Source organism: Brienomyrus brachyistius, chromosome 5 (assembly GCF_023856365.1).
Source record: "Brienomyrus brachyistius isolate T26 chromosome 5, BBRACH_0.4, whole genome shotgun sequence".
Taxonomy (NCBI): domain Eukaryota; kingdom Metazoa; phylum Chordata; class Actinopteri; order Osteoglossiformes; family Mormyridae; genus Brienomyrus; species Brienomyrus brachyistius.
The window spans coordinates 4,897,083-4,922,573 of record NC_064537.1 but is presented as its reverse complement, the minus strand read 5'-3'; the positions used below and the strand labels follow the sequence as shown (position 1 = coordinate 4,922,573).

The window sequence follows — 25,491 nt, the reverse complement described above, 5'->3', positions numbered from 1 at the left end:
GAATGTAAATGAAGCTTTAACTTCACACCCTGACAGAGATTACAGGACACACACACACATGCGCTCGGTGAATTCATAGTTGAAATGTCTAACTGCATGTTACTGGACTGATGTCACCAGAAAAAGCCAGAGGACAGGATGCAAACTCCACACACCACTACATACACCAATATTGTTATTTTCTCCCAAAATGCTAAAGCACTTTGACTGCAAATCAATTTCAAATCCCGCACACAATGTTTACAAAGTGTAATAAATTTATTTTACATGTTAAATGTACATTATATACAAAACCGTTATTCACTGACGATCACTTTGTTTTTGCGGTTACTGTAGCCTTGTGATGTATTTATTAACAGCACATGAGCCCTGCGTATCCATTGGAGCGTCCATCGCTGTGTCCCTTCAGTGTTTGGGATCTTCACCGGACTGGTTCAGCAGGTCTTTAAAACCGAGCTTCTGCAACGGTTCCTTGGCCATCAGCTGCCTGTTCACGGGTGTGAGATGTTAATTCACACGGACAGCATAAGGCGGTACAGCGTCCTTAAGTGTTACTTAAGTTTAGACACAATGTATCAATAAGGAAAGACGCCATATCTAACACACAAAAATATTTTATATTAAAATTTGAAATTTCAAATTCAACCTTTTGAAATAAAAAAATATAAGTACATAACGCGTATATCTTTAACCAAATATAGATCTATTTCATAATAGGGACCGCGCAGGTGGTCAGACCAGTTTGACGATCTGAATTGCCGCCTCTGCATTGTTTTAAATGACTCCAACAACCTGAAATGCAATGTAAAATAGGTCATCCAGTTACGACAGTTTATATGTACCTCTCCATCCGACACTCCAGGTAGTTTTTCGACTGCATCCGGCACATGGAGCTGTCGTACCTGTTGTCTTTCAAGCACTCCATAAATACTTCTTTGAATTTTTTACATTCCCCTGGAATGACAATATCAAGACAATGCCCACGCCCCGTTTCAATCTGCGTACCTGAGATTACAAAATAATTAAGCCATTAAATCCATTAAAAGAAAAAAATATATAGCTCATCGACGTCATTTCCCACTTGGAATTTACGCAGTTGCCGAAACTTGACAGCGGCGCTTTATAAAAAGCGGCAATAACAAATAAACAATAAATGGACACTTTGGGAACAATGATCACCCTGCATCGGGGGCGATGCTCAGCTCAGATCGGGCCCCCCGGCTATCAGGTCCCGCCGCCCGTGACACCGGGGAAAGTCCTGCAGGCTCTTACACAATAAACAAATGTACGAAACGTCGGACTCACCCAAGTGATCTAGAGGAAATGCCCCTTTGTCGGGTGGTCGGGGTGTGAACGACTTGTTTCCAAAATTCATAGCAGTCGACATGTTCCCAGAATAGGAGGACACCTATGCAGGAAGAAGCCCCCAGAGCAGCTATAATGGGCCGCCGCGCTGGTGACGAACAGAAAACAAGGTCAGACAAAATAATCAAGTAAAGATCCTCGACTCGACAATCCATTAGTTGTTAAAGTGATATTACAACAAAAGTGTTAGTCGAGTCTTTCATGTATTGCTGAAAAAGGTGCCGGGAAATATCATTGTCAAGAACGTGCACGTGGACAGTGGGCTGAGCTATTTATTTATTACTATTTATTTATTTGTTTGTATTACGACAGTGAGTCTGAGGTCACGCCTGTACTTACAGGACGTTGTGTAATAAAATTACGCATTTTAATCAAACTCAGAAGGCTGTACATGGAATTATAGGCATAGATTTATAAATATATATATATATATGTGTGTGTGTGTGTGTGTATAATACATATTATAGCGGTCTGAAACGTTATTAATTTAAAATCACATCTAAAACTGTCGCCCAACATACTTATTATACTCATACGAGTTGTGTTTCTGTACTTTATACGTTCTAAACTGTAAGGTCATCATGAAACTTAGTTTGAAAGAAATGTAGCCCGCGGTCGCTCTATAAAATGCAGAACATGGGTTATGCCATGTAGCGTTTTCATACGTCCCGTAAAAGCGAAAGCAGATATAAAAGCTGAAATAGTGAGATCTGCCGCGGTCATACTTCGAGGTCTTTCCCCAAGCCAAACGGAGGAAGCTGCTCTCTAGGGTGGGGGGTTTCACGGTGTGTACAGGAGGAAGGTGTGTCGGCAGGAGCGAAGCGACCGCTGGAGGTCTCACCTTTACTGCAATAACTATCAGGAGAGAGGGAGGGAGAGAGGGGAGGGGAGAGAGAGAGAGAGGGGGTGAGGGAGGGAGAGAGGGGGGAGAGAGAGGGGGAAGAGAGAGAGAGAGAGCGGGAGAGAGAGAGCGGGAGAGAGAGAGAGGGAGAGAGAGAGAGGGAGAGAGAAGGAGAGAGAAGGAGAGAGAGCGGGGGCGCAAAGGTAAGAGAGAAATATCGGTGCTCGCTAGGAGACACACCAACAGAGGCAGTGACAAGCTAGTGATTTTCTTTTCTCGATCGCATTGGATATTATTATTATTAATTATTATTATTATTTTTAGTATTATCATCATCATCATTACATGCGATCGGCTTCAGAACGCGCTGGCGTTAAGCAGCATTTGGTGTCTTGCTGAGCAGAGGAACGATACGCTGGTATCAGAAGTGACCACTGATCCTGGACCAAGCCCTCTGGATCCAGCGGGATAACGATAAACAGTATGAGCGGCGAACAGGAGAAGAACCAGCGGCTTCTGCAAGATCTCCTCAAGAGACCCGGCAACAGCACATGTGCGGACTGCGGCTTTGCAGGTGAGGTCCCACGTATTCCCCCCAGAGGAGAGGAAACGGGCTGAGAGGGTGACGTGTTCTCCTTAAAGCCCTCATCGCGGTTTTTGGGATCGGTGCGTGTTTGAAAGGTGGCTTTAGGGATGAAGGCGGATTGCGGGGCTGTGTGCCGGACGCGCACCTGCCGCGGCGCGCCGCGTCCAGCGGACTCCCTCTCTGCCGGCAGCCCGACTTTCCAATGACGCGTTTATCATGCACATCTATAGCCCTCGGCGCTTTTATCTTACATATTACAAGTGAGGAAATACTTTTTACTGCAGTACGCAGTGGTCAAAACGATCATCTTCAATGAATAATAAAACGGTTACCTGATTGAATGGCGACATAACGCGTTAAGATCGCCTAAACGCACTAGTGATGGTAACACATTTCGTTGAGGGCTAATCGACTGTCGCATCAAGGTCTGCAGTTCCGGATTTCACTTTAAGTTAATATTTTTGGTCACAGATACCCTGGTTTGTCAGTGTGAAGTGCTGAGTACAGAGGCGTATCTGGGGATCAGCGGGCAAAGCGCAGCGAGGCGCTTTATTTTACTACAAGATATAATGTTACAGGCTGCACGTGCTCCGTTTAAGTGATGCCGGTCATTTACACATCGTGACCGCAAAAATATGGAGAAGTACTGTTTCTGTGTTGATGCACTTTGTTAGTTTGTTACTTAGTTTTTCTGAGTTGTCCGACTGTCAGCTTCACAGACTTTTCTGCGCAAAGAGGTGGTGAGGTGTGTGTGTGTGTGTGTGTGTGTGTGTGTGTGTGTGTGTGTGTGTGTGTGTGTGAGAGAGAGAGAGAGAGAGAGAGAGAGAGAGAGAGAGCCATGATGTGATGGACATTGGAGGTAGAGTAGATGTTATGACAAGTGTGGACAAAATGGTGTAACTACATCATAGGGGATATTCCCATCATATTGACTGTCAAAATTGAATCTACTATTTAAGCAGTAATTGGTTAAGATACAGTAGGTGAGAACAAGCATTTTCTCCAAACATTAAAAACAGCGCCCTTGTGAAAGTCACTCCTGGGCATTTTGAGTTGCCTGTCATTCAGTGGAAATCACAGAGGGAGGAGTCAGGCAAACCCTAGTCATGGCCACTGCCTCTCACGTCTCCGGGTGACCTCACCATGTGACTCAGACATGACCAATCAATAGGTGTCACCGGCTTCACTATGAAAGCTGAGTATCGCGCCTGCTTGTAGAAAAGGATCGAAGCCTGCAGAGACAAATGGGCTGTTGTTTTTTTGTACATAGAGCATATACATCAATGTTTATGTAGTGCCGTTCTGGTGGACCAGGAACCAAGGACATAGATTTGGGTTTGGACAGCCGGAACATGTACCTACCAATAGTTCATTGTGTTTAGGGGTGGGGGGGGGCATTGATTTGGTCCCTACCAATCCTGAAACCAAACCTACTCCCTTGCCCAGAATCTAAAATGCAATAAGGATATCACATCGCATCTGCTGACTGGCCTAAAGCTGTTATTAAACAATGTAGCTCAGCCATGTTGTAAATGATGCACGATGTGAAAATGAAAGATGAATTAAGGCGTAATATTTCTGTAGCATCGTCTCCCCGATGGAGGGATCAGGCTGTCAGGACATTGGCCTGCATTGTGTTCGCCTCCTCTGTGATCGGCCAGTTGTAATCAGCCCTGGGTTTAACACCAGCAGATTAGGGAACAAAAGTACCCTGCAGACTAAGCTTTATTTATTTTTCTTCCCTCTGAATCGCCATGGTAACAATTTCAAAAAAAGCAATTTTATTACTGAAGCCACAAGGTGTAAACTATTAGCTCGTCGAAGCACGCGTTGCTGACAGGTGTCGTCGTACCGTTGAGTCATCATCCCCATCGCCTTCGTCATCCTTGTCTTCCTCCCTGCATTTGCACCTGACGAGCGTGATTCACGCGGAGTGGTGCCTCTTTTGCAGGTTTTGCCAGGTTTAGTCCTGCCCATCCATCCGTCTGATCACATGCTTGTGAGACAGCAAGTTGGGGCACGGGCGACCATACCTAAGTGTCAGGAAGGAAGAGTCGCTGCTCTGCCCAGCCATCCCGCTCTACCCGGCCCTCCCACTCTGCCTGGCCCTCCCCCAGCCCTCCCGCTCTGCCCAGCCCTCCCGCTCTGCCCGGCCCTCCCCCAGCCCTCCCCCAGCCCTCCCGCTCTACCCAGCCCTCCCGCTCTGCCCAGCCCTCCCGCTCTGCCCGGCTCTCCCGCTCTGCCCGGCCCTTCTGCTCTGCCCGGCCCTCCCGCCCTACCCAGCCCTCCCGCTCTGCCCGGCCCTCCCGCTCTGCCCGGCCCTTCTGCTCTGCCTGCTGGGTGTTGGGCAACTCGCCCAGCGTTTGGCTCTACGCCAACTCTAGAAGTCAGGGCTGCATTCGGTCCCACCACGGCCATCTCCATTCACACCCCCCCCCCCCACCCCAACCTCACAGAAGGCTCTGCCCCTCCATAGTCAGGCCCCACCCCACCACAGGTGGCTCCACCCCCTATGGCCTGGCCCCACCCAACACGATCAGGCTCCACCTCTTGTCGCGCTATCTCGGAGAGTTCCCCTGCGCTTCGGGGAGTCAACTGGCCCAGAGATCATCCACACTCCCTACTGACAGATGAAATCTTACAAACTCGTTTTACTGATATCTATCAGATATTATATTGATTATTATTATTGATTATTATTATTATTATTATTGGTTATTATTGTTATTACGATCACACGTCATCCATCTTGCGTAACCCCTCGAGCAGTATCCATCTAATATGAGCCTGGAACATAACCCAGGAAGAATAAGGCCCACGATACCTGGTCCATCACAGGGCACACACTCACGTCCACACACACTAGGGGTCTTTTAGAGGCACTTACACAGAGCCGGGGGGGGGAATCAAAGCCAGAGCCCAGGAGAGGGGAGCTCACCATGGGACTCTGTAATTATACAATTGTGTCACTTACCAACGGAATGAAGGTTAAGTACTTTGCATACAGGTACATCGGCACTCCTTCTGCATCCAAGCCTGGTAGGGATTGGGGCAACTGGTAGCCAAGTGGTCACAAAGACAGCCTTATATGTTGAAGGTGGTTGGTTCAAGTCCCTGGGGTGCTTAAGAATGTACTGCTTAACCTTAGTTGCTCCTGTATAATATCCAGCTGTATAAATGAGCATAGCCTGCAATCTATATAGCTGTCCTTAATCGCTATGCCACCTACTGCCCTGCATTGTTACATGCAGACATTTTATATATGGCTACAGTTTACACTGCCTTGGCCTGTAGATCATAGAAAGGCAGTTTCTCCTGGGTGGACATCTCTCAGAACCAATGTTATTTTTGTTCCTGGCCTAGTTTACCAAAACGGACCTAGAGTGATGTTCTTTCAAACACCTGGGAGGAAGAAGTAACAGTCACCTCCACAGGACGGACGACTGTTTTTAAAGGGCAGCTGAGCTGGCCGATTAAAGAGAGAAGAGGCAACAGTCATAGATTAATTAATAGCTTAATGATCTTGTTATTGTGAATGAATCAATTGGTCTGACGGTGTTTTTTGAGTAATTCTTCTGGAAATTCTCGACTGCAACAAAATTTTATAATAAAGAGGTATGTTTGCTTGCACGGGAAAGTTAAGGGTCACATGACATTTCAGTATCAGTATCAGTATCGAGATTGATATCAGTAACAGATACTGGTATCAGTATCAGCTCCGGTTTGAGTATGACTGTCAGTATCGGGCAGCCATATGAAATCAGCGCGAATTCCTGACCAAATGAGTGTAGCTTAAAAAGCTTCGCACTGCAGCGAAAATGAGTCTGGCTGCTGCAAGTGCCCCCCCCCCCCCAGGGAATTCCAGCATCAAAGGCTTGGAAGGTGCCTCTCTAGTATTAACAGTAAAAATGATGTAATGCTTTGTAGCTTCCCGGTTTAGACAGCAGTGTGTTTGGTTGAGGGGTTGTTGGTTCAAATCCCTTTGGGGCCACATGGTTTTTCTGTTGGGTTCTTACATGAAGTCAGTGACGTCCGTATTGTTGCTGGCTGTGCTTTCTCAAAATTATACATTTCCTTTGGATAAAGTATCTGCCACGTAAACAATATGTAAGCGTTTGATTTGGATCAAAGGTTAATGAGCAGTTAGGCAGAATTTCCTACTGCGGCATTCGCAGTCTTTAAAGTTCGAACTCTAGCTCTCTGCCGCTCCTTATTCTAACTCCCTGATCAAAGTTCAATAACTGCTGGGAATTTTGCACTGATAAGCGGAATTCCTTTGGTATTGCCGCTGCCAGCTTGGTACTTGGTTGGCCGCGTATCTCTCTATTGGATGGAGATCATCAGCCATTGGTTGGAAATTTGAAGGCCTCACCATTGATTAGAGAAACGAGGTGGCCAATAAAAGCTGTTTCACAGAGTTCAGAGATGCAGGGGCAGTAAAACTTAGTATAACAAACCAAAATACAAATTCGTCATGTCTTTCTCTCCTCCCAGCCTTGATAGATGGTTTCCGTTAATGCAGTATTTTTACCCTTCAAATGAGATCAGAGGCTTATGGGTAAAAAAATGAAACACCAAAGTTCACACCCACCCACACACGTGTGCATAAATACTCACACCGAAGAATGAATGCGGACAGTGAGGCTGTTAGTCTCTGCTCTGAGCTTATTTAGGAAGCTGTCAGTGAGGCCCTCTGATTCTCCAGAGAGATGCTATCTAGAATGTAAATGTAAGTGCTGCTGCGTGTAGATCTGCGTGGTCTGCATGGGTGGTGTGCGTTTGTATGTGTGGTCTGCATGGGTGGTGTGTGTTTGTATGTGTGGTCTGCATGGGTGGTGTGTGTTTGTATGTGTTGTCTGCATGGGTGGTGTGCGTTTGTATGTGTGGTCTGCATGGGTGGTGTGTGTTTGTATGTGTTGTCTGCATGGGTGGTGTGCGTTTGTATGTGTGGTCTGCATGGGTGGTGTGTGTTTGTATGTGTGGTCTGCATGGGTGGTGTGTGTTTGTATGTGTGGTCTGCATGGGTGGTGTGTGTTTGTACGTGTGGTATGCATGGGTGGTGTGTGTTTGTATGTGTGGTCTGCATGGATGGTGTGTGTTTGTATGTGTTGTCTGCATGGGTGGTGTGTGTTTGTATGTGTGGTCTTCATGGGAGGTGTGTGTTTGTATGTGTGGTCTGCATGGGCGGTGTGTGTTTGTATGTGTTGTCTGCATGGGTGCTGTGTGTTTGTATGTGTGGTCTGCATGGGTGCTGTGTGATTTTATGCATGAACACACGTGTACACGGTCTCTCGGACTGCACTATGAGTGTGAGCGTTACCACGAGTGTACACGCGTGTGGCCCTGGTGCAAAGTGCTAACGGGCAGCGCACAAATGATACACAAATAAACATTCGGCCCAAAATAAGCGCTCAGCACCCCTCCCCCAGTCTTACACCATGCATCCGCTTCCCACTCCAGCGTGATGCATTGAAATCTCCTCAGTCCCAAACCAATATAACATTGCGCAACTTTCGGAATCCTACCCTGGGTTGACGGCTATCGAGTAAGTTCACAATGACACGTCAGTCGCGGATGCTGTGCCCGTTTTTTGCAATCCAGCATATTTTTCTCACTGTTTACAGTACAGACCGAAGCGTTTTTTTAAGGAGCTTTTCTCTAAACACTGACAGCGTCGCTCCCCAGCCACACTGGCATCTCAACCCTCTGCTTGGCTCTTCCAAGCTGAGCTACAAGAGCTGGGCACACAGAACCCCCCCCCCCCCCCCCCCCCCAAACCCATTTGCCTTTTACGCCAGCCGTCTGTGGTGCCCCCATCTAAGAAACAAGCTGCGTCCATTAGTGGCTGCATGATCAGCTCCTGCCTGCGTAATTACGGCAAATAAGAGAAGATGAGGTCATTTACATACCATTTCAAGACTTAGGGGACCTCACCCAAAGTCACAGCGTCTGTTTCCTGTTCCTCTCTCACTTGTCCTAATACATAATACATACTTAGTAATGAAGAGAAATACATCTCTATCGATCCCTGATATAGTCGAAGTTTCTCTCAAGCCAAGCTGTGCATAATCAATGACAAGACACACACACATACACACACAGTGAGCATCAAGTGTCTGCAGACCTCCATTCCAGTACACCGCACTTTTCTATTTTCTCCATTCACGTCTTAATCTGTGCACTCCTTATGACATCATTTGTCACATGTCATCGCTTGTCACATGGGGCAGCATGTGGCTCTGTGGGTGCCTGTGATTGGCAGATTCTCTGGGGGGTCTCTGAGCAGGACCCTTAACCCCCTGAAATACTCCAGGGGCCCCGGAGATTTGGCCTGACCAGGCGATCCGACCCCAGGCTTTGCTCTCAACCGTCCATATGCTGTGCGTGCGTGTGTGTGACAGGCAGACAGTTCCGGTCACGGCCATGGCAGTGCGTAGCACAGATGTTTTCCGAGTTCGTCGGAGCACCACTGGTTACTATAGTGACCAGAGCTGCAACTAGAGTAAGGTCTCTGGTGCGGGGGGGGGGGGGGGGGTTGAATCCTGCAACCTCCTGTTGTCAAGCAGTGCTTCGCAGCTCTGGGCGGGGCCTGTCGCCATAGAAACCGCACGGTAAGCACTTCCAAGCTAGTGCAGCATCAAAATCAACTCGCGGCCTTCTGCCGTATCTGCCCGCCGGAATCGAATTACCGAAATACACTAAAATCATACACTACGCCCAAAGTCGTTTCCAGCAATGCTAAAGGAATCACCCCGCCAACAATAAGATCAAACATGAATCACATCCGTGTCTCTGGACATAAGCAATCAGGTGAACATTTAGATGTTCCCTCTTCCTGTTCTGCCAGTCGCTGCAGATTTGCTTGGCTGACATACATATTATCGTGGAAATGTACATCAAGGACAACAATTCATTAGCATAACACTGAAATTCGCCATTTGAGACGGAAACAAGCAGTCAGTGTTTTTTCTTAAGCCGGGTGGCAGTAACCAAACTGAGGCAGCAGATGGCGTAGCGGTTAAAGGGGAGTAGTTGACGTGTCCATACAGGCTTGGCATCAGGCCCCTGAAAATGATCCTTTGACGGCCAGAGTGTTGTTTGTCTGAGGGGGTATCCTTCATTGCCCCGGCAGTGACCCCTGTGCCCCTCCTCCCCCAGACCCGGACTGGGCGTCGCTCACCCTGGGTGTGTTTGTGTGTCAGAGCTGCTCCGCCTTCCACAAGGCCTCGCCGAACATCAGCAGGGTCAAGTCCTTGTGCCTGGAACCTTGGCAAGCCAGCGAGGTTGAGGTAAGGCCTCCTTCACTCTCACGGTCCTTTCCAATTCTCTGCTTGCCCTAAAAGGAACTGACGCAGAAAGGGCGTCGATTTAGGTATGGGCGGTAGGCACACATGCCTAACAATATTAAGGGAGGCCCGTATGTCTTGAGGGGGGCGGGGGGTTTCAGGCTGATTTGGTCCCTACTGATGTCGAAACCAAACCTACGCCCTTGTGATGACCAGATCAACAGGGGACATCCAGGTCAAAATCAGAATCCTTTTACTCACCAAGTACGAGAACGACAAGGAATTTGTTTCGGTGCAGGTATTGGCATGAAGTGTACAATTAAACATTAAAACAGTCATGACAGAAGTACAAAAGACCTCTGAATTTAAGGAATAGTAGCAGTAGCGCGCAAATAATGAATAAATGTACAAATTAAGTTCAGACAAACATCCATCCATCCATTTTCAAACCACTTATCCTTCTGGGTCGCAGGGAGGTCAGACAAACACCTTTTTTCATATGTATCTTTACAGTCTTCTTACTTCTTACTTCTTGCGGTGGGTTCCTACATACGGCAGAGTGCCGATAGTGCGGCAAGCTCCTCATGGACCTTTCCTTAGGAAGGTAAAGGTCTCCAGATAGGAGCTGTTCAGCTGGCGATCAGTCCATTCTGGGCTTTTACTCTCAGCCAGGTAAGAGATCCCATGAATAGGGAACCAGGGTCCAGCCTGAAAATGACAACGTATATCACACACTGCTGATAAACACCAGGCGATGAAGGGTTAACTGTCTTCCGTAGACGATGCGGAATATTTTTTTCTCTATTGCTGCAAACAGAGACCCAGCAGGGCTGCCTAGGCTGGGGGCTGACAGGGGGGAGACACAGGGAAGGATGCGGGGCGGGAGGATGTACGGGGCGGAGGCTCTCCGTGGCAGCAGTTACCAGGCAACCCTGCAGCATCATAGCATCTCACCCCCCCACCACCACCACCATGCTGCAAACAGCTGCTGAGCATTTAGCAAATGAGATGGGAGGAAATGAACAGAGCCGGGGTGAAGGAAAAGAGGGTGTCTGGTGCCAGCCAATCAGACTGTTTATTTGATCATTAGCAGCGTGTTTGCATGTCCAGGTGATCCTGCATTACGATGCTACACCAGTCACTGTGGACCAGCAAGTGGCCGGGGTCAGATCCCTTAACACTGTCCGCGGTGTTGGTATGGCGATGGGTGATCCCACAAGCCCTAACCGGATGCTGTTGGATTTATGTTTGCATCGCACTCTGGTAGGATCTGGGCTTTGGTGTCTGCAGCTCGGTTGCCAGGGAGATAAATCTGTGGGAGGGACCAGAATCCCGTAGCAAATATGACATCATATGTGGAGTTTTTTTGTACAGCTGGATGTTTACGGAGCCTCTGTTCCTCAACCGCGGCGCCCCCTGTTGGCTGCCGCTTGTAACACCTCTTCTCCCCTTCTGTGGTTTACAGTTCATGGCCTCAACCGGGAACGACGCGGCGAAAGCCAAGTATGAACAGAAGGTGCCGCCATTTTATTACCGGCCCACACACACCGACAGCCAGTGAGTTTCCGGGCCTTTCCATCTCACTGTCTGCTACCAAAAGGGGGGGGGGGGGCCTCCAGACAGGAAGTGCTCTGTTTGGCCAGTTAAACCATAAGAAACTTTTCAAATGGGAGTCAGTTAAGCCCATTTGGCTGGGTTTTGGTATTTAATACATAGTTGATCCATTTTCCATGCCACTATGGAACCTGATCCCTGGGTTAGGAAGCACAGGGCACAAGACCGCATGTCCCTGCAAAGGGCAATTTGTAAAAAGCAGCCTAAACTAAACCTGACTATTTTTTTTTTTTAATTTGGGAGGAATTCAGAGTAATCAGAATACACTGACAGGGAGAATCAGCAAACTCCACGGCCGGGACGAGACCAGTCCTGGGAGGGGCAGGGAGAGGGCCCAGGTGGGAGGGGCTGAGCGTCATGGGGGCCTGGTGGAAGTAATGCACAGCTGGCATGTGTGAGACCTGAGCTGAGACGCCGTCATGAGAGGAACTGTGCTTTCTCAGCCACACTACTCGGAATTTCAGACCACATGCGCATTCTGAAGCTGTTCTCTTTGATCTGATCTGGACAGACTTTCCCTTCGCTGTTGATTTAATACAGCAGCCCTGTGAGACAGAGAATTGCCCACCTTGTTGGTGCAAACCCCACCCAAAGAGTCAGCAAACCATTCACCGTGCAAAGGCAGTAACTACGGTTCACTCCTCAGACACACAGCTGTGCGTCTACAGCGTTTCGGTTATACCGATGGTTGAGGATGCTGGCATCCGAGGGTGAAAGCGCTCAAGGTCGACACCTGCGACGCTTCCAGGAGGTCTGGCTGCGACGGTCCGAGCACCATAAGCGTGCTTCACGCGTGATCGCGTGTGCCTGTGGGAAATTTGGCTGCCCCGTAAGTAACGCCAAGCCTGCTACCTGTGGATGGCTTTTGCTCCTGTCGAGACACGCCACATGCCACTTGGAGAAAAAAGAGGAGGGGGCCAGGCGTATTGTGTATGATTTTATCCAATGGCTGTTAAAGTCCCAGTTCGGAACTGCCTATACAGCACCCCCCCCCCCCAACCACACAAAGCATCTGGGGGGGGGGGTCAACATTGTTGTTTTCCCTGTCAGGCAAGGAAAATTTTTTTTACGTAAAACCCGAACTGCTCTCAGGAGCGCCAAAACTGTCGAAATGTAGCAGAATGCATTTGTAATCGCAGTGCACGGTCTAACCCTGTGAGAGGGTCATTATCTGGTGGGCACGCTTCTGTTGCTGAGCGGATAAACGGCTTTTGATAAAGGTGAGACCTAAATAGTTGCTGCTAAGTGCCGAAATGCATTAAGGAATAATGGCTGCAGCTCCGTTACCGAGGCGACTGCGCCATCGCTGCCACGCTGAAATATTACCCACCAGTCACAGGAAGCGGCCTGCAGTCAGGAAGTGACCCATGATTGGGAAGTGACCCATGATTGGGAAGCAGCCCGTGGTCGGGAAATGGCCCATTATGGGGAAGCGGCCTGCAGTCAGGAAACGGCCCACGATTGGGAAGCGGCCTGCAGTCAGGAAACGGCCCACGATTGGGAAGCGGCCTGCAGTCAGGAAACGGCCCACGATTGGGAAGCGGCCTACGGTCAGGAAGCAGCCCTGTTTCAGCCCCTTTATACCCTATAAGGCTCATGGTGTGAGAAGTGGCGTCTTGTCATGCAAGAAGTGGGTCCACTGGCACGTCTGCCTTTGATTTTGAGCCGGAGGCAATATAGCAACGGGATGGTTGCCCCCTGCCCACACGTGACCTTAGAGGTGACTTGTCTGCCATGGCGCAGAGAATGGCACGGAGCCTCCAGGTGTGGCGGTACGCTGTCAGCTTGCGTTCGGCGGCCATCTGGCAGGTTACCACCGGTTACATATTTACCGGGGCTACAGTCACGGTGCCAAATTGGGCAGCCGCCCCCCAGAGCTGAAGGCTTATACACAGTTTGGGGGGGGGGGCATTTTATGCAGTTGAATGACTAAAGCCACTTGCAGCATGCTCGCCCTTTTCCTAAAAAAATGGCTTTGTGTGTTGTGCCGTTGTGGTGGGAGTTGGCCAGTCGATCACCCTCACAGAGCTTCTGGGGCTGCCTGCAGGACAGCGGTAATTACAGAGAACTTAGCAGCCTGCAGAAACGGAATCAGGACTCTGTGTTTTTTTATACCTACACAGAGAGCGCCGGGAAACCGGATGAAGGGGCGATAGAGGGCACATCCATGCCAAAAGGCATGAAGACAGATAAGCCCTGAGAATGTACAGAGGGCTTATTGCCTAATGATTATCTCATGAATCTGCAGAACTTGCACCGCTGTGAGAGTGGGGTGTATTAAAACAAAGGCCCATCGTCCAATCAGGTTTAGACATAGTGCCACCATCCACTCACGTTCTACAGTGGAACAAAGTCATCCAAAACCTGTTTTCCAGTTAACTTCTATGGTAAAACAAAGGGCTGGTATTCAATGAAATTCCTGGGTAAAATGAATGTCTGCATCTCAGTCTCCACATCTGCATCGCAGTCACCTCGCAGCAGCATAGTCTTAGACGGGGCCAATCGACTGAACAGCTCCGCAGTATCAAATGGCTTAAGGGAAGCCCAGTCGGCCTGTCTCAAGCTTGCGGTTGCCTTGCAGAGTTCTCCGGGAGCAGTGGTTCCACGCCAGGTATGAGAGGAACGAGTTCATGTACATCGAGAAGCAGGAGCCGTACTCAGCAGGTAGGTCCCGGTCTGGCCGCCGGCCGTAGCCCCCCCACCTCATAGAAGCCAGCATGGGAATTTGTACAGAAGCTGCTCAAATCTCCTTCCACCGAACGTCGTTTTAATCACGTGTTTACACCCCTAACCACAGTGTGCTGCGGTTCACATAAAAAGTAACGGGTTTCAAGGAAGAGGTCGCACATGGCCATTAACTGAATTCGCAGGCCCTCCTCTCTGAAAGGGGGTTATTTCCCCTCAGCAAACATCACACATTGCTTGTCTAAAAGGCTCTTTTAGACAACTCAATAGCTATGACTCACACCTCACTTCACACAAGTATTTTCAGAGGTATTCTGGATAGCAGGCCGATAACTTGTGCTGTAGGCGACAGTTCAGACGTGTCCTCAATGTCTTTTGACTCTTGTCCTCTTTCTGGCGTACCGGCTTTTCCTGTATTTTTTAGGCTACAGTTTAACTTCCTCAAGAAGTCACCATGTGCCGCTCGAAAGTCCAGTTCCATAACCAGTTTTCATCCCTCCACCTTTTCTGGGCCCTGCCTGTCTTAAAGAAAGAAAGTAAAAAAAAAAACACAGCATTGTTCCGAGCTGAGTGTGACGCACTGAAAGGGCGTATTGTCTGCCTCAGCCCAACACGGGGCGGCGTGCCAGTGGCATGAGATAAACGAGGCATCAATCTATTGTTCTCTCTATCGCGGCCACCAATAAAACCCAAACGCTTTCCACGCCCCATGTCGGGAACCAGGCTGTGAATTATGGCTGGTCGTCACCGAGGTCGCAAGCTGCAGGGAACCGGAGATCAGGTTTCAAAGAGGTCTGGAGCTGAATGTAGCTGCGCTCCCAAGTGTAACAATGTTAAAAAGCATGTCAAGTGTCTGAGAATGCTTTAGTCGGGGAGGGGGATTAGCATTAAACATGACACCCGACGCATGAATAACGCGGTGTTCAAAATTGATTCTGAAGGGGGGGTTCAGGAGAATGTGGTGACAGTAGACAGAGAAAACTACTGGCTACGAAATCTGTACTTCCTACTAAACTGGACTCCACACCTGCCACCTGATAGGGTGACCGTCTAATCCATATCAGGAGGGACACTATAAGCTACTTCAGCTTTTACAAACTAAAACTGAAAGGCTCCTGTACTGCATAGTTCAGTTCTTCTTGTGCTTTGACTGGTTTGTCTCCTTGATTGAATGACTCATCCAGCTGCTTCATGTTATCATTAGTGACACATCCACGATTATAGCAGGCTGACCAAGCAGCACTCAGCAAGGACTCAGTGCCTAAGTGAAATCCGGGTCCTTTTAATTGAAATGGCTGAAATGGTAGTTTACAATCCGTGTTGTAGCTCACAGTGTCCCTGTTGACTTGGATTACATGGCCACTCTACCTACACAGGGAAGTAATGGTTATAGTGCTAGTGCTCTGCCCCATCTGCCCACTCACCTACCTGCTGCCATGGTAACGGGCATCAGGAACGCACAACTGCTGGAATTAGTGCTGGTTGCCCATGGCTCTATCACTGTCACAGTGTACGAGGAGCTAACTGTGGCTCTGTCACTGTCACAGTGTACGAGGAGCTAACTGTGGCTCTGTCACTGTCACAGTGTACGAGGAGCTAACTGTGGCTCTGTCACTGTCACAGTGTACGAGGAGCTAACTGGCTCTGTCACTGTTATAATGAACGAGGAGCTAACTGGCTCTCTCACCGTTATAGCGTACAAGGAGCTAACTGGCTCTGTCACTGTTATAGCGTACAAGGAGCTAACTGGCTCTGTCACTGTTATAGCGAACGAGGAGCTAACTGGCTCTCTCACCGTTATAGCGTACAAGGAGCTAACTGGCTCTCTCACCGTTATAGCGTACAAGGAGCTAACTGGCTCTGTCACTGTTATAGTGAACGAGGAGCTAACTGGCTCTCTCACCGTTATAGCGTACATGGAGCTAACTGGCTCTGTCACTGTTATAGTGAATGAGGAGCTAACTGGCTCTGTCACTGTTATAGCGTACGAGGAGCTAACTGGCTCTGTCACTGTTATAGCGAATGAGGAGCTAACTGGCTCTCTCACCGTTATAGCGTACAAGGAGCTAACTGGCTCTCTCACCGTTATAGCGTACGAGGAGCTAAGTGTGGTTTTGTCACTGTTACAGTGCACGAGGAGCTAACTGTCGCTGTATGACTGTTATGCATTACTCTCCTTTGGGGTGGGGGTAATAATGGCAGGTCTAACTCAGTAAATGCCACCTTTTGTTAAGACATGGTGTGGGGCTGATCAAAGGCACGGCCATGTAAATTTGCCCCCCAGCAGGCAAAGCACTCGAACAGTGTTGACCTGCATTACAGTGGCCCTTTTGTGCATCGCTGCCTGACAGCCCTGCATCGTGCACAATACGTCTTTGAATGTCAGTGACATGGAACCACCGGGGGGGGGGGGGGTCACATGGGACCTGCCCACAGCACGGAGGACGGCGGCCCTGTGTGCCGCCTGGTTTCCCCTGTCTGCCCTTTGGTTCCTCGCACCCAGGGGAGGCAGGCAGCGCAGCGGTGTGTGGGGGGCATCTGCGCTTCACTCTCTCTTTCTCTCTCCTTGTTTGGTTTGTGTGTGTGTGCGCAGGGTAAGGATATGACTGATCTGTACAGTGAGTATTTCTGTATTTCCACTGTAGTGGCTCGTCACATGGCTCAAACTGAAGCCTAGCCTAGCTTAGCCCTCGCTTAACTGGATGATCTCTCTTCCTATAAACATGGCTCTCTATCCAGACTCTTCTGAACACCTTCATTACGAGGTCCGGCAGGTGACTTAGCAGCCAGGGAACCAGCTAGCGGTCAAACCCAGAAGGTAGAAGTTTTTCAGTACAATGATTACTGCCTTCCCCATGACCAGGATAGAGGTTGAGCACACAGAGTTCAGGTAAACCAGGCACTTGACAAACTGAATGTCATCTTTGTCCCCTTTTAAAATGCTGTACCGAATATACCACGGGGCAGCGTATGGTGCAGTGGGCTAAGCCTGTGTGCCTGTAAGCAGCAGGTCACAGGTTCAAACCCAGCCACAGCACGTCTGTGGGTCCTTGAGCAAGGCCCGTAACCCCCAGCTCCCTGGGCACCATTGCGGGTGGCAGCCCTTCGCGGACAGCTTACTCTACATGGAGCAAGCTGAGGGAGGCGTAAAGACAATTTCCCCCCAGAGGGATCAATAAAGTACCAATTATATAGAAGAGAGATCTGCTTAAGTCTACCTGGCAGCTCATCTCTGACAAAGTGGCGAGAGATTTATATTTGTGTGTGACCATTGTGATGGATCTTCCCCTCCAAGTACCACAACATTCTCATATACTTCTCCATTTCATATTAGCGTGATAAGTCTTCCTTACATTTTACAAAATTATCTGCATTAGCTCATGCGATCACAGGTTTATGCTATAATGCTTATGCTGGTAGTTATGCACCGATGCTGCTAGCTATTGCTAAATGCTTTGACTATCGGCTCCTTCCTTGCTTGCTAAGGTATTTTAAAGGGGACGGGGCTGTTAATTAGACTGACGGATTTGCTGACAGAAGGACTGCTTCAGGGATCCAGTGCAGAAAAATGGCTTTTTACAAGGTCCCGGGTCATTAGCTTTGATTCGATCCTTTGTAAAGTGTGTTGGGGAGAAGCCGCCCCCCCCCCCGAGAACCAGCTGCACTGGGGTACAGCAGCACTGAGTCACGGCTCTGTATCGGCCGTCACTGCCAGATCCGGACACCCAGGGATTCAGTTACTATGACATCCCCCCCCCCCCAACCCAGACCATACAAATGAAGTTTAGATGTGCAGAGGCATGTTAGATGATGAGTCAGTGGTGGGGGGGTGTGGTGGGGATGGGATGGGGGGGGGAGGGGGGGTAGGTGGGCATGGGTCTCAGATTGATTTCAGGATTGATCTGGCTCATGGAGGAGGGTATCGACCGGTGATGTCATCCTGAGAGCGAAATCGATGCCCGTGTGTGTGTGTGTGTGTGTGTGTGTGTGTGTGTGTGCGTGTGTGTGTGTGTGTGAGGCAGACATTCCACAGAGGAGAGGGATATGATAGGGTGATAAATTTTACTCTAATTAATTGCACTGCAATAGCTGCTTATAATTAGTCTACTGTACGTCTAGGGTCTAAAAATAGACAGTAATGTATTTGATTTCCAGCGATGTGTTAATGTTAATATGCAACACAGCTTTTGACAGCAGGGGGGTCCCCATTGCACCAAGATGGCGGGGTTTGTTGGGGGGGGGGGGGTCCATGTTCCTCCAGACTGCTTCAGACGCCACCACCACGGCTCATCTCCCACGCAGGGTACCGAGAGGGGTTTCTATGGAAACGAGGCAGAGACAATGGGCAGTTCCTGAGCCGAAAGTTCATCCTCTCTGAGCGGGAAGGGACCCTGAAGTACTTCAACAAGCATGACGTGAGTGGTGGCCGGGTGTGTCTGCGGTCAGTACGCCGACGGGGAGCACGCCGGCAGTGGGGGCCGCACACGCACACACACCGCCTTTTAGCTTGTCACTGCTTAAGGGTGTCACACCATGTACGCTAAGACTTGCGGCTGGGCGTTCACTGGCATAGCTGCGCTCATGCCTAGTCGATTCCTCGACAGCCTTATGTTATCTGAATAAAGTAAACATACATATATAAAAGAGGAACAGGGTAGAAAAAAAAGCCTTTGAAGAGTTGGTATGTTGATATAACTGACAGCTTGTGGACAGGCTGTTTGCTGACAAAAAGGACTCTGATTGGATGATATCCCATTTGTCCCACCGCCTTCCTAACACATGACTTTGCATGTCTTGGTTTCTGAAGGCGAGGGAACCCAAGGCCGCCATGAGAATCGAGACCCTCAACGCCACCTTCCGGCCAGCTAAAATCGGGAGCCCCCACGGCCTCCAGATCACCTACCTGAAGGACAACAGCACCAGGAACATCTTTGTGTACCACGAGGACGGCAAGGTGAGGGCGAGGCACTGGGCAGGCGGCCCCGGCATAGGGGACGACGGGGAGGTCACTGTCAGCCTCACAAATAAAGGTCTGCCTATGGTCTTAAGAGGGCATTGCTGTTGTACCATCGTGTGGGAATTGAAAAACCAAGAGCGTCTGCTCCGTGAATTAAATATATCGAATACGTTTTAATTTAGGGCACTGAGAAGGAAGTTGCTGTTAATACCAATATAAAGGGCTTTAGCTGTGAGCGTGCCCACGTAGCCTACCTTTAAAATCTCAGCTCCAGCGTGGCTGTGCCAAGCAGGCAGACTGAACCTGCTGCCCACCTCACTCCTTCCTCCCAGAGTCCCTTTCCACGGAATGACTTTTTTCATTTTGACGTGTCTGCAAGAAATTTCGCCTTGCGACGGTGAAATCGTTGGACCGCCGCGGCTCGCTACGCAGGCCCTGGATACGCTTAACGCTGCTCCCCTTTGTCAGAGTTACAGCGGCGCCACCACTTGTTGGCGTCATGAAAAACCTGCCGTGAGCATAACGTCCCAATAAGCAGGCAGTTGTGTTGGGCGCATCTGTGGGTTCTGTGGGTGCATCACGCCGAGAGAACGACAGTACTTTCGGGAGGGGGGGGGGGGACCTCAGGTGGAGTGGGTGTGGCCATCATCACAATGGGTCTGTCACTGCAGAAACTTTCATTGTCGTGGTTCTGCCACTGAGCTTCCACTGTGGGTGTGGTCTGTAGAATTATGGAAGTGGCCAGTGATTATTTGGATACTGGGATACTGGACCTGTATCTTCTCGAATACATCACACTGCTGCTGAATATCATTCCTTGCGGATGCTTCTATCCTGGTCAGTGCTGCTGAAACACATTAACAGTGCTCTGCCTAAACAGCACCGAGAAAGTGGCTCCCCCTGTTGGATTCCAGCGGTAGTAGGTTGCTAATAGATAACTTTTTTTTACTTGGACGCAGCCTGATGTTTCCGTTGGAGTATGTTTCATATCTGTTTAATTTGTAACATTTTCATTTTTCAAGAATATTTCCTGCCTTCACCAAGCAGGATGCAGACTGCAGTGATCTTACACTGATTCATTTATCTGGTGCTTTTATCCAAAAGAACTTACTGTAAGGTTACAATTTCTATGTTCTCTCTGGGATTCAAACTTTTGCATTGTTAGCACAAGGCTCTACTTGTTGAACTATAGGAGATATTAGGAGTCTTATAATTGGCTATAGGATTTTAATCATTCTTACTCAGTAGAGAGCCGGGCAATTTAAAGCATGACCTATTCATGCAGCTGAGGTTTACTGAGGCAATACCTAGAATTATGCTACTAGGGATTGACTGGGTCTCGAACATGCAGCATGCTGGTGCCGAGTCGCAGTCCTTCATCACCAAACCTTGTCTGTCCTACAGGAAATGGTGGACTGGTTCAATGCCATCCGGGCGGCTCGATTCCACTACCTCCAGGTGGCCTTCCCTGGTGCGAGCGATGCTGACGTGAGTCTCCTGCCTCCAGCTTCTCCTCCGCACATGCCAATCAGGCTGCTTCTTTAACAGCATGAGCAGCTCTCGCTTGCCAGCGGTGGCAGTATCTCTGGTGCCTCTCAGCTCACATTGTTTTTTTTTCCTGTTTTTGTAGTTGGTGCCGAAGCTAACAAGGAACTTTATTAAGGAAGGTTTTATGGAGAAGACGGGTCCCAAAGTACGTCCACATTACTGCCTCCCTCATCAGGCATCTCAGCGTTCGTGGTCAGGAAGCTGGTCACCTTAGCAGATGTCGTGTTAGCACCTTCCTGTCTTTGGTCGGCTTCCCTTTTGTGGCGTCGATGAATTATATTCGCTTCGTGGTTTCATGTTGAAGATCGTAGCTGGCTAGCAGGTTAGCGGAACATGCTGTTTCAGCATCTCCTAAATAAAGAACGCGTATATTTAATATTTAGTGCAGTGACTGTTTGTGGTCAATGGGGGCAGCCCAAACGTCAGGGACCCCATGCGCATGAGTGGTTTGAGAGGTGGTACAGCCGGCGGCGGTTACTGCGGAACAAGCATGAGCCCGACAGGCGGAAACCATGCGTGGTACCTTCCTCTGTGTCCATTTACGTTGTGCTGTATGTGCGGTGCTCGGTGCGTGAGTTTTCAGGGAAATATTAATGACAGATGTGTTATTTAACAAGCACCCTCCCAGCTCAGGCTACTCACAAACCTCTGTCACCTCCCCACCCCCCCCTGCCCCCCCCACTTTGACTCCCAGCAAACAGAGGGTTTCAAGAAAAGGTGGTTCACCATGGACGACAGGAGGCTGATGTACTTCAAAGACCCCCTGGTAAGCTGGCAATCCCGAGAGGGACCCGACCGTTACCGTGGGCAGCGCCGCCGGTCTCCGTGGTGACAGAATGCTTACATCACCCATTGCATCATCATCCGTCATTCATCGTTATTGTTCTCCTACTCTCTGGGGGGTGCCTGGTAATGCAGCTGGACTCTCTGTCCGCCCCTGGGGTGGAGGGTGTGTGTGTGTGTGGGGGGGGGGGGTCCGCTGTTATGTGGGTCATTTTTGAGGTATTACAGAACACGAGACATAGGGTGACATATGTATGTAGGTCATCAGTATAACTGGGTGGACTCTGTGTACCTGCCCCCCCAACACAGGATGCCTATGCCCGGGGGGAGGTGTTCATCGGCAGCAAGGAGAACAGCTACGCGGTGCAGGCCGGCCTGCCGCCCTCCACGCAGGGTCATCGCTGGCAGCACGGCATCACCATCATCACCCCGGACAGGAAGTTCCTGTTCGCCTGCGAGACAGAGGCGGAGCAGAAGGACTGGATCGCTGCCTTCCAGAGGGTCATCAACCGGCCCATGCTGCCGCAGGAGTATGCAGGTACACACACTCACATGTCTTCTCACACACACACCTGAATTGATATTGACATATATGATGCACTGTAAAACAGTACAAAATTAATACCCACAACTCTACCTGTCTACGTTAGCCAGTCTGTATCTGTGTGCCTGTCTGTCTGTGTCTGTCTGTACCCATGTGCCTGTCTGTATTTCCTGCCTGTCTGTGTCTGTTTGTGCCCATGTGCCTGTCTGTCTGTGTCTGTCTGTACCCATGTGCCTCTCTGTATTTCCTGCCTGTCTGTGTCTGTTTGTGCCCATGTGCCTGTCTGTCTGTGTCTGTCTGTACCCATGTGCCTCTCTGTATTTCCTGCCTGTCTGTGTCTGTTTGTACCCATGTACCTGTCTGTCTGTGTCTGTCTGTACCCATGTGCCTCTCTGTATTTCCTGCCTGTCTGTGTCTGTTTGTGCCCATGTGCCTGTCTCTCTGTGTCTGTCTGTACCCATGTGCCTCTCTGTATTTCCTGTCTCTCTGTATCTGTTTGTGCCCATGTGCCTGTCTGTCTGTGTCTGTCTGTACCCATGTGCCTGTCTGTATTTCCTGTCTATCTGTATCTGTTTGTGCCCATGTGCTTGTCTGTCTGTGTCTGTCTGTACCCATGTGCCTGTCTGTATTTCCTGTCTGTCTGTATCTGTTTGTGCCCATGTGCCTGTCTGTCTGTGTCTGTCTGTACCCATGTGCCTCTCCGTATTTCCTGTCTCCCTGTGTCTGTCTGAACCCACGCACCTGTCTGTATTTTCCTGCATCTGTTTCTACACTCGGTGGCCACTTTTTTGCAGACATTTATCTCTTGTCTAGAAGGATTGTAATAATACACCATAGCACGATATGTCACAATTAAAAAATATGACGATACACATCGCAGGGTTGTAACAATGGGCACCATGGGGAGAAATCAATGATTAATTTTAAGGCAAAAAGGTACAATAGGCATAAGCTCAGTTTTGCTTCAAGGTTTCATTTTTGAATTTTGCACTGGAATTTTTGCAATTTGCACTGGAAAAAATGGAAAACTAACTGCAAGATAAAAGGAAATGGTGCAAACAACCTTGTTTGTTAATGCTGTTGCCTAAAAAGGAATGAATAAGAACTGTGAGACTGTAGTTTTTCAGTTTTATTTTGTTGAATGTATTGTGTGTCAAACCGTGAGCCCCCAATTGTCTCTCGAACCAAATCATGAGTAGACTGCATTGTTTCAGCCCTATTATCTAGTTCTGGTTAAGGCCCACTTTTGCCACCAGACACACTTCCTGGTTGAAAACCTTCCTACACGCCGCTGTTGTTATGAGCTGTTATTTCACACTTTCCTGTCAGCTTTAACGCGTTCGCCCGTTCCCCTCTGAGCTCCCTCATTGGCTGGGTGTCTTCAGCCAATGAAATGCCGCCAACTGGCTGTTTATTTGCTTGCTACACTGTGCTCTGTAAACGGCAGGCACTGTAGTGTGTGAAAATCCCAGAAGAGTAGCTTTCTCTGGCATGAGCAGTCACACCACATTTAAATGTTTAGTTGAACATTAACTTCTTGTTTGCATTCAGTTACGGCCAGATAATTTGCTGTTTGGAGGATCAGACTGATTACATTAACAGGGAAGTTTACCTAATTAAATGGCCACTGAGTCTGTCTGTAGCTACACCCCTGTTTGTAGTTACATCTGTCTGTACTTCCCCTGTCTGTAGTTATGCAGCTGTCCTAATCCCCTTTCTGACAGACAGACAGACAGTGTCTGTGATCTCTCACTCTCGGCTTCTTTTATCCCCCTACAGTGGAGGCTCACTTCAAGCACAAGCCTTGAGGGTGTGGATGGTGATTGTACTGGGACTGGAGAAGGACCATTCTGTAGCATGAAGACCGGGTGGGGGGAAAGGGGAGGGACGTCTTGTCAGCTTGTCATCTGGACTCAGGTGACAGGTGACGTTGAAGGACCCGGGGGAGGGAGGGGAGGACTAACAGATCTGGGAGTCTGACACCCGTGCTCATGGTGAGCCAGGAGAGGGGGAGGCGAGAGCCCAGGAAGGAGGCTGACAAAGCCACAGCTATGGAGATCCGCTCCCACCCCCGGGGATCCGCTCCCACCCCCGGGGATCCGCTCCCACCCCCATCTCCTCCTCGCCAGCCTCATTCTGTCACTGCCCCGTCCTTCCTCTCTGGCGTACGATGCCTCCTCTTTCCACACTGCGAGTGCGAGACCTCAACATGCGATGGGATGAGTTGTCATAACCCGAAGTTATAGCGGAAAACTAGCCATGACGCACGCCAAGCATTAGGCGCCAGTACAGCCAAAGAGATCGCTGTCGTGTTTTTAAAAATAAATATCAGTGGCATTTCTGCACGCCGCTAATATTTCATAAAAAGGCAATGCGCGTCGGTACTGGGTCTGACGACAGCCCTCCCCCTTTAAAAACCTGATTGACCTCTGTACAGGGTTGTAAATGTAGTCATACTCATACAGTATTAAATTACTGTGAATCTAGTTGTGTGCCGCTTGCGCACTGTTTGCTGTCCTAAAGTCGGTACAAACAATATCATTTATACTACGACTTACGGTCACAGTTCTCAATATACGTTAAACAGCAACGCAGCTAAATAGAAACACGGGCCACGTTTGACAAGCGTTCCTTGCTGTTATATGTTTTCAACACTAGAGGGCTCAACTCACAACCCCAGAACTACGATACAGGCGAATATAAAGAATTATCAATAAATTAATTATGCTTTTTAAGTGGAGACTGAAAACATTCTTCGTGATTAATGCTTTTGACGCGATTTTCCTGATACTAAAAACAGATCATTCTATATGACATTATCCCACAGATTCTGACATGTGGCCAGTATTAGTGAAAAAACATCGAAGCGTTTCTCACTTGTCCCGTTTATTCTGGAAGTTTTATTTACTAATCTACCATAGAATCCAAATTATCAAACTCAATGAGTCTTACGTTCCATGGTGTCACGGGGGGATTTAATAATAGACTACTTACACTTTTTGTATGCTTGTTATGAAAGAGATAAGCACTGCGCAAACCACCCATATTCTGTTCTCTAGTCGGTGCATATTTATTTATTTATTGATAAACATCTTTCCATTCCTAAACTGAAAGAGATGTTAGCGAGAGAAATTATTAAATGCGTACGGCTATTTCGTCCATCAGACAGAATCAATAAAAAGACTAATGGAAAATTCACTTTGGTCATTCCGTGCAATTATTTTCATACCGGATTATGTAAACACTTGTTTCATTTCAAGGCAAAGATATAAGTTTTGTTGA

General features: G+C 48.8%; 2 protein-coding genes across 4 annotated transcripts; one reads left to right on the top strand and one right to left on the bottom strand.

Moving 5' to 3' along the window:
* Positions 1–239: 239 nt before the first annotated feature.
* On the bottom strand, positions 240–1,476 carry LOC125742248 (cytochrome c oxidase assembly protein COX19). The gene is made up of 3 exons (XM_049014092.1): positions 1,306–1,476; positions 843–954; positions 240–487 (listed from the first exon to the last, which is right to left on the bottom strand). The coding sequence occupies exons 1-3, from the start codon at positions 1,385–1,387 to the stop codon at positions 406–408; spliced, it is 276 nt and encodes a 91-aa protein (XP_048870049.1). The 5' UTR covers positions 1,388–1,476; the 3' UTR covers positions 240–405.
* Positions 1,455–25,407, top strand: LOC125742246 (arf-GAP with dual PH domain-containing protein 1). Of its 3 annotated transcripts, none has more exons than XM_049014088.1 (12): positions 1,455–1,475; positions 2,610–2,780; positions 9,951–10,081; positions 11,544–11,635; positions 14,274–14,356; positions 18,680–18,792; positions 19,185–19,331; positions 20,739–20,822; positions 20,965–21,027; positions 21,577–21,648; positions 21,975–22,203; positions 23,989–25,407. In XM_049014088.1, the coding sequence occupies exons 2-12, from the start codon at positions 2,690–2,692 to the stop codon at positions 24,015–24,017; spliced, it is 1,134 nt and encodes a 377-aa protein (XP_048870045.1). In that variant the 5' UTR covers positions 1,455–1,475; positions 2,610–2,689; the 3' UTR covers positions 24,018–25,407. The 3 variants fall into 3 exon arrangements, with proteins under 3 accessions (XP_048870045.1, XP_048870044.1, XP_048870043.1); XM_049014087.1 differs by lacking the exon at positions 1,455–1,475 and adding an exon at positions 2,294–2,409; XM_049014086.1 differs by lacking the exon at positions 1,455–1,475 and adding an exon at positions 2,336–2,409 and having other exon boundaries at positions 2,531–2,780.
* The last annotated feature ends 84 nt before the right edge of the window (positions 25,408–25,491 follow it).

Bases quoted from the DNA above. Each gene is read 5' to 3' on its own strand.
- LOC125742246 (XM_049014088.1), top strand. From the start codon at position 2,690: ATGAGCGGCGAACAGGAGAAGAACCAGCGGCTTCTGCAAGATCTCCTC. The intron at 20,823-20,964 runs GTGAGTCTCCTG...CTGTTTTTGTAG, and splicing joins CTGGTGCGAGCGATGCTGAC to TTGGTGCCGAAGCTAACAAG. The intron at 21,649-21,974 runs GTAAGCTGGCAA...CCCCCAACACAG, and splicing joins TGTACTTCAAAGACCCCCTG to GATGCCTATGCCCGGGGGGA.
- LOC125742248 (XM_049014092.1), bottom strand. From the start codon at position 1,387: ATGTCGACTGCTATGAATTTTGGAAACAAGTCGTTCACACCCCGACCA. The intron at 955-1,305 runs GTGAGTCCGACG...TTGTCATTCCAG, and splicing joins ATTTCCTCTAGATCACTTGG to GGGAATGTAAAAAATTCAAA. The intron at 488-842 runs GTACATATAAAC...ACCCGTGAACAG, and splicing joins CTGGAGTGTCGGATGGAGAG to GCAGCTGATGGCCAAGGAAC.